At 32.6% G+C, this 13,327-nt stretch overlaps 1 protein-coding gene across 1 annotated transcript; it reads right to left on the bottom strand.

Annotated features, from left to right (window-relative positions):
* Positions 1 to 6,839: 6,839 nt before the first annotated feature.
* Positions 6,840 to 11,913, bottom strand: LOC133335998 (transmembrane reductase CYB561D2). Its single transcript, XM_061544290.1, has 3 exons — positions 11,707 to 11,913; positions 7,219 to 7,411; positions 6,840 to 7,150 (listed from the first exon to the last, which is right to left on the bottom strand). Exons 1-3 carry the CDS (start codon positions 11,911 to 11,913, stop codon positions 6,840 to 6,842), a joined length of 711 nt encoding a protein of 236 aa, XP_061400274.1.
* Between the last annotated feature and the right edge of the window lie 1,414 nt (positions 11,914 to 13,327).

Genomic DNA, 13,327 nt, shown 5'->3' with positions numbered 1-13,327 from the left:
ACATAATCTCAAATTCTAATGTGTATATCCATAATAAAGCCGATGTTACACCGTTAAATATTAAACATACCTATTTTGGTTATTCAGTGATGACACCTTGTGAAATTCGATGAGGAATATTTTTTCCATTGACCTCGTTCCTCTACACTGAAGCTTTGAAAGACATTTTACCACATTTTAAAACCATAACCTTAAATTTATCAAAATATAAATTATAATTCATGTATGCATATTCAAGCCGATATTACACCGTTAAATATTAAATCTAACGTTTTCTTATATTCTGTGACTTATAGTAGAATTTGATGAGGAATATTTTTTCCATTGGTATCAACCCGCTAAAATGAGGGGCTGCAGGAAATTTTGCCACATTTTAACAACATAACCTCAAAATTGTGAATAGGGAGCAATTCTAATTTGTATTACCATAATAAAGCCGATGTTGCACCGTTAAATATTATATCTACCGATTTATTGTGTTCAGTAAGCCATATTGAAATTTTATGAGGAATATTTTTTCCATTGGCATCTATGTTCTAGAATCAACAATTTTGGGAAAATTTGCACATTTTACACATTTAACCTTAAAATTACCAATCGAGAAATTTTAATTTACATATCCATATTAAAGCCGATATTACACCGTTAAATATTATATCTACCGATTTCTGGTGTTCGGAGACCCTTAGTGAAATTTAATGTGGAACGTTTTTTCTGTTAGCATCAATTCTCTAAAACCATGCATTAAGCGAAATTTTGACACATTTTGAAAACACAACCTTAAAATTGTCACTAAGGAAATTATAATTTCTATACCCAAAATTAAACCCTATATAATATCGTAAAATATTAATTCTTCCTATTTCTTATGTTCAGTGACCTATAGTGAAATTTAATAAGGAATATTTTTTCCATTGGTTATACCCCTCAAAAATCAGGCATTGATGGGAATTTCGGCGCATTTTTAAAACATAACCTTAAAAGTGTCAAGAAGGAAATTATAATTTATATGCCGATATTACACCGTATATTATACCGTTAAATATTAGATATACTGATAACTTGTGTTTAGTGACCCATAGTGAAATTCAATGAAGAATATTTTTTTCTTTAACTTCGATCCGGTAAAATAAAGCATTGAAGGCAATTTTGTCACATTCTAAAAACATAACCTTAAAATAATTAACAAATACGGGTTTGAGGTCTGCAGACCCATAGAAAAATTTTGTTGTTGCTTTACAACTTTGTTTTTGTTTTTTGCTGACTCAATCAGAAGCCTGTGTGATCCATGATGTAGAGTAAACAGCCTCTGCTTACCCGTAGGCCTCATAAATAGTTTTATTAATTGTATTTTCCCAGCAAATATCAGTAATCGTTCATCCACGGTTTCTTTTTTTTTCATTCCGGCATCAACAGTTTAGCGTGTAACATAATTTTTCAATTACTTTGTGGCACCTATGGATTTTCCATGGATTATTTTTTTCGTATTCTTAATACTCCATTGCTGTGGAGCTCATGCAGGTATCAACAATACAGGGAATTTTTTACAGCAATGTGAAAAGAGTTTGGAACCGTGTACCTTGGATTTAAATTGTGACCTCAATAACAGGGATATTACAATGGTAGGTAAAACTTCGAATTTTTTTTTTTTTTAATTTCAGAATAAAATCTTATTTTATTTTCAGAAATCGGTCACAAAACTTACCGCCTTTTCCATGCTTGTATCTCGGAATTTGAACCAAAAGTTCTAATAGCCCAGGATATCATAAGATTTATAATCGTAATGATAAGATTTTCATATGTGTAAGTTTAAATGCTATTGTTTATTTTATGTGCGGATTTGTAATTATTTTCACAATTTTTATATTGTACTGGTTTTGTAAAAATGTTGAGGTACATAAAATTGTAAAGACGGATTCAAAAAATATGAAAATAAAGGAAATGTGATTTATTTTTTGATTGAGAAAATTCCCGTATAAAATTCAATTTTTTTGGGGATGATGTCAAGGAGAAAAATATTCCTCATCGAATTTCACTATGGGTCACTGAACAAATGAAATTGGTAGGTATAGTATTTAATGGTGTAATAACGGATTTAATATGGGCATATAAATTACAAATTCTCTAATGACAATTTTAAGGTTATGTTTTTAAAATGTGACAAAATTCCCTATAATGTTTGGTTTTAAGGGCATGATGTCAATGGAAAAAATATTCCTCATCGAATTTCACTATGGGTCACTGAAGAAATGAAATCGCTAGGTATAATATTTAACGGTGTAATAACGGATTTAATATGGGCATATAAATTACAACTTCTCTAATGACAATTTTAAGGTTATGTTTTCAAAAAGTGACAAAATTTCCCACAATGCTTTATTTTAGGGGAATAATGTCAATGGAAAAAATATTCTTCATCGAATTTCACTATAGGTCACTGAAAAAATGAAATCGGTAGGTATTGTATTTAACGGTGTAATAACGGATTTAATATGGGCATATAAATTAAATATTCTCTAATGACAATTTTAAGATTATGTTTTCAAAAGGTGACAAAATTTCGTACAATGCTTGGGTTTATGGGCACGATGTCAATTGGAAAAATATTCCTCATCGAATTTCACTATAGGTCACTGCAGAAATGAAATATGTAAATATAGCATTTAATGGTGTAATAACGGATGTAATTTGGGCACATAAATTAGAAATTCTCTAATGACAATTTTAAGGTTATGTTTTTAATAAGTGACAATATTCCCTATAATGCTTGATTTTAAGGGTATAAGATCAATGGAAGAAATATTCTGCATCAAATTTCACTATGGGTCACTGAAGAAATAAAATCGGTAGGTATGGTATTTAACGGTGTAGTAACGGATTAAAATTAATTACAAATTCTCTAATGACAATTTAAAGGTTATGTTTTTAAAATGTGACAAAATTTCCCACAATGCTTTATTTTAGGGGCATGATGTCAATGAAAGAAATATTCTGCATCGAATTTCACTATGGGTCACTGAGTATACGAAATCGGTATAGGTAATATTTAATAGTTATAATATTGGTTTTAATTTAGATAAATTAATCAGAATTTCTATTGTGGCAATTTTATGGTTATGTTTTCGAAATGTGGTAAAATGTCCCGCAAACCTTCATTTTAAGGGCATGATGTCAATAGAAAAAGTGTTTCTCATCAAATTTTACTATGGGTCATTGAACACAAAAAATCGTTAGGTATAATATTTAACAGTATAATAACGGCTTCAATTTGAGTACATAAGTTATAATTTTAATATTGGCCATTTTTAGGTTATGTTTTGGAAATGGTGCAAAATGTCCCGCAAACCCTCATTTCAAGGGCATGATGTCAATAGAAAAAGTGTTCCTATGGGTCACTGAACACAAGGAATCGGAAATTATAATATTTAATGATGTAATAACGGCATCAATTTGACTACATAATTTCTAATTTTCATATTGACAATTTTTAGGTTATGTTTTTGAAATGGTGCAAAATGTCCCGCAAAACTTCAGTTTAGTGGGCTGATGTTAATGAAAAATGTGTTCCTCATCAAATTCTACTATAGATCTCTGAACACAAGAAATCGGTATATGTAATATTTAACGGAAAATATCGAGTTTAGTTTTGGCATATAAATAAAAATTTATTTTTTTGTTATTTTAAGGTTATGTTTTTAAAAATAGCCCAAATGTAATTTAATCCTTTATTTGAGGGGGTTGAAGTTAAAGGAAAAAATATTCCTCATCATATTTCACTATAGGTGTCCGAACACAAGAAATCGGCGGGAGCAATATTTAACCATATTATATCAGGTTTAATTTGTGTATATAAATTAAAATTTATCTTTTGCCACTTTTGAGGTTATGTTTTGAGAACATGACAAAATGTCCCACAAAACGTCATTTTAGAAGGATAATGGCAATGAAGGGAATATTCCTCATAAAATTTCGCTATAGGTCACATAATATAATAAATCGTTCTATATAATACTTAACGGTGTAATATTGGCTTTAATTTGGGTATATATATTAATGATCCACTTTTAATAATTTTAAGGTTATGTTTTTCGAAATGGAACAAATTGTCCTGCATTGCTACAGTTTAGGAGGGTGATCTTAAGAGAACAAATAATCTTCATTAAATTTCACTATAGGTCACTGAACACAAAAAATCGGTAGTTATAATATTTAATGGTAAAATGTAGGGTTTAAATTTGGGCATATACACGAGTATGTCTCTTTTGACACTTTTAAGCTTATGTTTTTAAACTTTGGCAAAATGTCCAGTAATGCTACATTTTAGAGGCTTGATGTCAATGAAAAAAATATTCCTTATCAAATTTCATTAAAGGCCTCTGAACAAAAGAAATCGATAGTTTCAATATTTATTGCTATAATATCGGATTAAATTTGGATATATAAACTTTTTGGCACTTGTAAGGTTATGTTTTTAACATTTGGCAAAATGTCCTGGAATGCTTCATTTTAGGGACATGAAGTCAATGAGAAAAATATTCCTTATGAAATTCTACTATAGGTCTCTGAACATAAGAAATCGATATATGTAATATTTACGGAATAATATGGGGTTTAATTTTGATTTAAAAATAACAAGGTTTCTTATGGCAACTTTTGAGGTTATGTTTCCGAAAAGTGGCAAAATGTCCCATAATGCTTCAGTTTGGAGGTTTGATGTCAATGAAAAATGTATTCCTCATCAAATTCTATTATAGGTCTCTGAATACAAAAACTTAATATCTGTAATATTTAGCGGAATAATATGGGGTTTAATTTAGATATAAAAATAAAAAAATCTTATGGCAACTTTTGAGGTTATATTTTTAAAATGTGACAATTTCTACCATAAGTTTTGATTTTAGAATCTTTATGTCAATGAAAAATGTATTCCTCATCAAATTCTACTATGGGTCACAAAATATAGGAAATCGTTAGATAGAATATTTCACAATATAATATCGGGTTTAATATGCCAATATACATTCGAATTTCTTGTTGCACAATTTTCAGGTTATGTTTTCAAAAAGTGGCAAAATGTCTCACAATGCTTCAGTTTTGAGGTTTGATGCCAATGAAAAATGTATTCCCCATCAAATTCTACTATAAGTCTCCGAACGGAAGAATTTAGTATATTTAATATTTAGCGGAATAATATGGGGTTTAATTTTGATATAAACAACTTTTTATGGCAACTTTTGAGGTTATGTTTTCAAAAAATAGCAAAATGTCCCACAAAGCTTCATTTTAGAGGCTCGATGTCAATGAAAAATGTATTCCTCATCAAATTCTACTATAGGTCTCTGAACACAAAAAATTGATTTATGTAATATTTAGCGGAATAAAATAGGGTTTAATTTGGATAAAAAATAGCAATGTTTCTAATGGCTACTTTTGAGGTTATGTTTACAAAAAGTGACTAAATGTCCAATAATGCTTCGGTTTAGAGGGTTGATGTCAATGAAAAATTTATTCCTCGCAAAATTCTACTATGGGTCTCTGAACACAAGAAATTGGTATATACAATATTTAGCGGAATAATATGGGGTTTAATTTAGATAAAAAATAACAATTTTTCTTATGGCAACATTTGAGGTTATGTTTTCAAAAACTTGTCAAATGTCCCACAAAGCTTTATTTTAGAGGCTCGATGTCAATGAAAAATGTATTCCTCATCATATTCTACTATAGGTCTCCGAACGGAAAAATTTAGTATATTTAATATTTAGCGGAATAATATTGAGTTTAATTTAGTTATAAAAATAAAGAAATTTCCTATGGCACTTTTGAGGTTATGTTTTCAAAAATTGGCAAAATGTCCACAAAGCTTCATTTTAGAGGCTCGATGTCAATGAAAAAAATATTCCTCATCGAATTCTACTATGGGTCTTCGAACAACTGAAATCATTAACTCAAATATTTAATTATATAATATGGCTAAAAAATAGGGTTTTTTTTTCTTCATTCATTTCTTCAACTAGATGACACATTTATCTACCCTACCTTATTTTTAGCGGATGTGGGGGAGGGGGTTGTGCGGAAAAAAATATTCTACATTTAACCTTTCTCTATATTATTTATAATATTTCCATTTTTAATTCATTGCGGTTTTGTTAGACCTTAGCTACTGAATCACCTTTATTTACACATTTTTTTGTTTTCATTCGCCAGTCTTAGTCATTTGAAAATGACAGCTCCGGTTGTTTTTCTATAATTACGAGTCATCGTGTTACCACGACTGAGTTCAGTTCTTAAAAAGCTGACCATGCCGTATTGGAGTTATATTTTCTTTATAATAATTATTTGTTTAATAATTGCCAAGCCCTTGGAGGCTAAGGCAAAGGGTGGCAAATTATGGGGTGTACATCCCAAGGCAGCGGTAAGTTAATGGAATTTTTTTAAATTTTTTTCGAGGAGTTTGGTTTTGAAAATTTTTCACTTTCTTCCTTTAGGTATCCTCTGAAGCCAGGAAGTCAAGAGAATTGATGCCAATTGAAGACAATTTGCGGGATATATTTTCTTAGTTATAAAAGAATATTTTTTTGTTATTTCATTGTCTCCTCTCAACATTAAAACCAATAAAAATTTATTTTGAGTCAATATTGCGGTTAAGATATGGCTTCGAAAATTATTTCAACTTGGGGTTTCCATTAAAAAAAAAACATTTTGGTCTCTGTAAAAAAATTTAACCAACGTTCATTGACTTCTTTTTCTATTCTCATTCAATATTTGTTTTTATTACAATTTCAAAATTCTTCGATTTTAGCCTCAATATTCTCTAAAAAAAAATATGCATCTCCAATCTATTTCCTCTTCTTGTGTTTCAATTTGTCCAACAACGATGTGACCGGTCCAATCAGGGTAAATAGCAATACCAAAACACTGGCCAACACAAATGCGGGAATGGCACTATTATCCACATATTTAATAAAGAATGGAGTATAATAACCCAAAATGATGGTGGTCATGGCCACAATGAATCCCAATATGCCAAAGAGGTTATGACGATATTTAATCTCCGCCTGGCTATAGACTTTATGGGCAAATTTGGGTTGGAAGAAGTTGACGGTGCCACCCAAAAGACTGGCCAAACACAGGAAGGTTGAAGCGGCACCTAAGCAGAAATAAAAATTGGGCATTTAAAAATTAAAAAACAAAAAATTGAAAATATTTTGGACATACCAATCTTTCCATGCCAGGTGGTAAAATGCTCTTCCGTAGATAGGAATTTAGCTGCGGCCCCATAAATGGCCATTGAACCACCAATGATTTGCAGCAGGCCATGGAAACGGGATTTGTTGCGGTGGGACAGCTTGCTGGTTACGGGGTTGTGGGGGTAATGGGACATCAGGGCTTCGGCGGCCATAAAGTGCCACTGAAAAAAATACAAAAAAATTATAAAATAAATTTTTAATAAAAAAATTTTTACAAAAAAAAATATTTTTTTTCATAAAAAAATATTTTTTTTTTCGATTTCCACGAAACTTGACAGACATCATTCTAGTGTCATTTCAGTACGTCATGCCAAATTTCGTGCAAATCGAAAGACATTAAGGGACTTTGGTGCACCATTTACATTAAATCGGTCGAAACTATATATGGGAGCTATATCTAAATCTGGACCGATTTTCACGAAACTTAACACACATCATTCTTGACCTAATTCATTACGCTGTGCCAAATTTCGTGCAAATCGAGAGTTATATAGGGACATTGGTGCATCATTTACCTTAAATCGGACGAAAATATATATGGGAGCTATATCTAAATCTGAACCGATTTTCACGAAACTTGGCAGACATCACTCTAGGCTCAATTCAGTACGTCATGCCAAATTTCGTGCAAATCGAATGATATATAGGGACTTTGGTGCACCATTTACATTAAATCGGAAGAAAATATATATGGGAGCTATATCAAAATCTGGATCGATTTTAATGAAACTTTGCAGGCATCATTCTAGACCTAATTCATTACGCTATGCCAAATTTCGTGCAAATCGAAAGATATATAGGGACTTTGGTGCACCATTTACATAAAATCGGAGGAAACTATATATGAGAGTTATATCTAAATCTGGATCGATTTTCATGAAACTAGGCAGACATAACTCTAGGCTCAATTTAGGACGTTATGCTATATTCCGTGCAATTCGAAAGATATATAGAGACTTTGGTGCACCATTTACATTAAATCGGACGAAAATATAAATGGGAGCTATATCTAAATCTGGATCGATTTTCATGAAACTTGTCAAACATCACTGTAGGCTCATTTCAGTACGTTATGCCAAATTTCGTGCAAATCCACACAAGGATTTTTTTTTAATTTTTTTTTATTTTAACCAGTTAGCGGAGCAGTATAGTCGGACGAGGCCGACCATATGATACCCTACACAACTTCCACGAAAATTTGACTTTCTGTGGTTCTATATTCTGAGCTTGTGCAATATTTCGCGATATTTGCACCCTCTTGAACGACTAGAGGTCAACAAATATTATTAATATTTTGTACAACCCTTCTAATTACTCGTACTTGTCCAGATTCGCTTCAAAAAATGAAGTTTTCGGTCCACTTCATCTCAAAATTTTTATCTGATCATCGCCGAAAATTATGAGCGTTGTCCTTGGTCATTACTGAACATTTCAAAGCGACCAGCTCAATATTTCAGCCCTCTAGTGTGCTAATGGATTTTGTATCCACTTATCGGGCCTATGTCCTTCAGGGGTAAATATATACGCCATAGAATACAACTTTTGTCATTTTTCAGACAAAAGTCGGGGTCCATTTGACCCGCTAAATATTTACCGATCTTTACCAAAACAGGCATGCTCATTCTTTGGCCCGAACCCCTTCTCCATGTATAAAATTGCGATGTTAGGGCCATAATTGCGACCTCTGGAGCGACCAGAAAAGCCGACAAAAATTACGTATTTGGTCCGTTTCATCCCCTAAATGTTATCCTTACCAAAAACAATAGAGATCTTCATTGGGCCGAACCCATCCTACATGCAAAATTTCGTGAAGATTGATACATAACTGTGGCCTGTATCGTGTTTACAAATTATAATGGACAGACGGACGGATGGACGGCCGGACGAACAGACACACATGTCTAGATCGACTCAGTTAGTCGAAATATGACGATCGGTATACTTAAAGTTGGGTCTAGGGTCAACATTTTTTGAAATTTAAATATATTTTGGAATTTTTTTTAATTATTGCATTTCGCGGCGTTACGAACTCTTGGAGCTGCACAAAGCTATAATACCCTGACAACATAGTTGTGTAGGGTATAAAAGGGCTATATTTATGGGACTATGCGAAAAAAGGGGGCGAATATTATTAATTTTTGGCAGAGAGATTTGTTACCATATACGACTACAAAATACCAAAATGCAGCAAATTTGGTTGAAAAACGCGCTCAAGAGCCCCAAAATACCGAAAATTGTGGGTACCCTTATATGCGGGCTATCCGAAAAAATGGACCTATATTCATAATATTTTGTGGGGAGACTTGGAACCTATTAAGAACCCAATGTTCCAAATTTCAGCGTATTCGGTTGAAAAACGCACTCAAGAACCCCAAAATACCGAAAATTGGGGGGTACCCGTATATGGGGGATATCCGAAAAAATTTAACTATATTTATAATTTTTTTTGGAGAGATTAAGTACCTATTAAGAACTCAATATAATAAATTACAGCCAATTCGGTGGAAAAATACGATAAAAACCCCACAATACTGAAAATTTGGGAGTACCGTTATATGGGGGCTACCAGAAAAAGTGGACCTATATTTATAATTTTTTGTGAAGACATTTAGTACCCAATAAGAACCCAATGTACTAAATTTCAGCGAATTCGGTTGAAAAACGCGCTCAAGAACCCTAAAATACCGAATATTGGGGGATACCCTTATATGGGGGCTACCCGAAAAAATTGACCTATATTCATAATTTTTTGTGGAGAAATTTGGTACCTATTAAGAACTCAAAATACTAAATTACAGCCAATTCGGTGGAAAAAAACATCCGAAATACTGAAAATTAAGAGGTACCGTTATATGGGGGCTACCCTAAAAAAGTGGACCTATATTTATATTTTTTTCTGGAGACATTAAGTACCCAATAAGAATCCAATACAGCAAATTTCAGCGAATTCGGTTGAAAAACGCACTCAAGAACCCCAAAATGCCGAAAATTGGGGGGTACCATTATATGGGAGCTATGCCTAAACTTGGACCGATATATCCCATCTTCGAACTTGACCTGCCTGCAGACAAAAGACAATTCTATGCAAAATTTCAGCACCGTATCTCATTTCCTTCAGAAGAAACGTGATTACAACAGACGGACGGACGGATATGGCTAAATCGTCATAGAATTTTACGCTGATCAAGAATATATGCACTTTATAGGGTCGGAAATAAATATTTCGATGAGTTACAAACGGAACGGACAAAATTAATATACCCTCCATACTATGGTGGAGGGTATAAAAACTACCGTTATTTTTCAAAATTCTACTAAAAAAATATATTGTTCGGATTGCAAAGAATATTTCCTATATAATTTCATATAATGTTTAAAAACCTGTATTTGAAAAATATTTTTTTTATTTTTCCCAAAAAATATCCCACTGTGCCCACCACCTCTGCTGCTTATGCTAAGCAACTCATCATGATATTAGTATTTTGTTATCTTATCAATTTCTAATCAAAAACCCTACAATATTTACTTAATCTATTTATAAACTGTTATATGTTTCAATTTTGGGATTTTTCACAACCAATAGATTAGGAAAATTTAATTAATAGGCAATAAGCCTCAAAAAAATTTTTTTTAAAACCCACGTCTCTTATAGTACCTCAAAAATAATTTTTATAAAATTTTTAATTTTTTATTTTTAAAAAATTCTTTCCTCTTATAGTACCTCAAAAAAATATTTTTAAAAAACCCACGCCTCTTATAGTACCCCAAAAAACAATTTTTAAAAAATCCACTCCTCTTATAGTACCTCAAAAATAATTTTTAAAAAATCCACGCCTCTTATATTACCTCAAAAAAAACAATTTTTAAAATTCCATGCCTCTTATAGTACCTGAAAATGTTTTTTTTAATTCACTCACTCAGTACTACACCTTAAAAATATATTTTTTAAATAATTCACGCTTTGGTTAGCTCCCTTAAATATTATTTTTTTTTATTTCATGTAAACACCCATATGTTTAAATATTAGCATAATTGTAAACCATATGCTGCTGCTGTCTCCCATTGATACCAGTAAAAAAATAAATAACCTTTGACAGTAAACAAACAAACAACAACGACAAAAACACCTCTCCATACACACGTGTACGTATCACAAATTCCCATACATTTCCCCTATTAGACTCCACACAAGCAGTCTATCTCTTTCCCTCACTCACATATACAGTAATCTCTCAACTCATTGCGTGTTGTAACCGGCAAACATGCCAGCACATGAAACAATAACAAACAAATCATGACGTCATACTGTTCTCCACCACACACCATAATTACTCTCCCCATTACAACAAGTGCACACAACCATACCATAACAGTGCAATCAATAACACATGACTCTCTCTCTCTCTCAGTGTTTATCTCAATGTTTATTGTTGTTGTTCTCTTTGCCTTTACTTACCCCAACCACCGTCAGAAACATATGCATGGCTGTATTCTTGAATTCTAAGCTGCGGGCCAGCAGCGTTACAAAAATTGCAATAAAAATAATCAAAGTATGATTGACGGTATTCAAAATGGTTTGAATTGTGGACCAGGTGCCAGCTTTGGGATTTTTGGGCTTAGAAGCCGCAGCACCATTAGCTGTCTTTTTGGTTTTTGCCGCCATTATTCTTAAGAGGAGATAGAGGAGAGGAGACGAACGAAAGAACACGAACTTTACACCCGACCCGTTTGAACAAAACTAACTTTGTTTCGTTTTGTCGTTTCTTTTCTTTGACGATTGACCATCAGACTTTGAGATACAAAATTTGATGAAGATAATGGTGTGTGGTGTGTGTGTGTGGTGTGTGTGTGCGTACGTGTGTGTGTTTCTGGTTGGGGCTTGTTTATCTCCATTAGAAAAGAAAAGAGAATGAAGTGGATGTCTTTCACATGAGAAAAAAGAGATATATGGAAGGGAGAGAGAGAGAGCAGTTATTCAATGGTGTTGCCAGAGAAGGCAAATAACACATGGGAGAACGGTGTTACCGACTGCATATAACGAACAAATTAATTTAAAATATTTTGTTGATGCTTATAAGGAGTAAATTTTTAAAGATTATTTTTAAGCGGCTACCATAAGGCGTGGATTTTTTAATGATTATTCTTAAGGGTCTACCATAAGGCGTGGATTTTTTATACCCTCCACCATAGTATGGAGGGTATATTAATTTTGTCATTCCGTTTGTAACTCATCGGGGGGTTCTTGAGCGCGTTTTTCAACCGAATTCGCTGAAATTTAGTACATTGGGTTCTTATTGTGTACCAAATATCTCCACAAAAAATTATAAGCATAGGTCCACTTTTTCTGGTACCACCCATATAACAGTACCTCCTAATTTTTAGTATTTTGGAGATTTTGATCGTATTTTTCCACCGAATTGGCTGCAATTTAGTATTTTGAGTTCTTAATAGGTATCAAATCTCTCCACAAAAAATTATAAATATAGGTCCATTTTTTGGGATAGCGCCCATATAAGGGTACCTCCAATTTCCAATATTTTGGGGTTCTTGAGCGCGTTTTTCAACTGAATTCGCTGAAATATGGTACATTAGGTTCTTGATGGGTATTAAATATCTCTACACAAAATTATGAATATAGGGTCATTTTTTCGGATAGCTTTCATATAAGGGTAGCCCCAATTATCGGTATTTTAGTGTTCTTGAGCTCGTTTTTCAACCGAATTCGCTGCAATTTGGTATTTTGTAGTCGTATATGATAACAAATCTCCCTAATAAAAAGTATTAATATTCACCCGCTTTTTGGGGTAGTCCCCAAATAACCGCCTTTTTATACCCTTCACCACCAATGGTACACCAAAGTCCCTATATATCTTTCGATTTGCACGAAATTTAGCATTGCGTAATGAATTAGGTCTAGTATGATGTGTGTTAAATTTCCTGAAAATCGGTTTAGATTTGGATATAGCTCCCATATAAATTTTCGTCCGATTTAATGTAAACGGTACACAAATGTCCCTATATATTTCTCGATTTGCACGAAATTTGGCACAGCGTAATGAATTAGGTCTAGAATGATG

The sequence above is a fragment of the Musca vetustissima genome, unplaced genomic scaffold (assembly GCF_032173495.1).
Source record: "Musca vetustissima isolate MV318-11 ecotype Yass unplaced genomic scaffold, APGP_CSIRO_Mvet_v1 utg88645, whole genome shotgun sequence".
Classification (NCBI taxonomy): domain Eukaryota; kingdom Metazoa; phylum Arthropoda; class Insecta; order Diptera; family Muscidae; genus Musca; species Musca vetustissima.
The sequence above is the reverse complement of the archived record's forward strand: the minus strand, read 5'-3'. Positions and strand labels throughout refer to the sequence as shown.

Bases quoted from the DNA above. Each gene is read 5' to 3' on its own strand.
- LOC133335998 (XM_061544290.1), bottom strand. From the start codon at position 11,913: ATGGCGGCAAAAACCAAAAAGACAGCTAATGGTGCTGCGGCTTCTAAG. The intron at 7,412-11,706 runs GTAAGTAAAGGC...TATTTTTTTCAG, and splicing joins TGTTTCTGACGGTGGTTGGG to TGGCACTTTATGGCCGCCGA. The intron at 7,151-7,218 runs GTATGTCCAAAA...ATTTCTGCTTAG, and splicing joins CACCTGGCATGGAAAGATTG to GTGCCGCTTCAACCTTCCTG.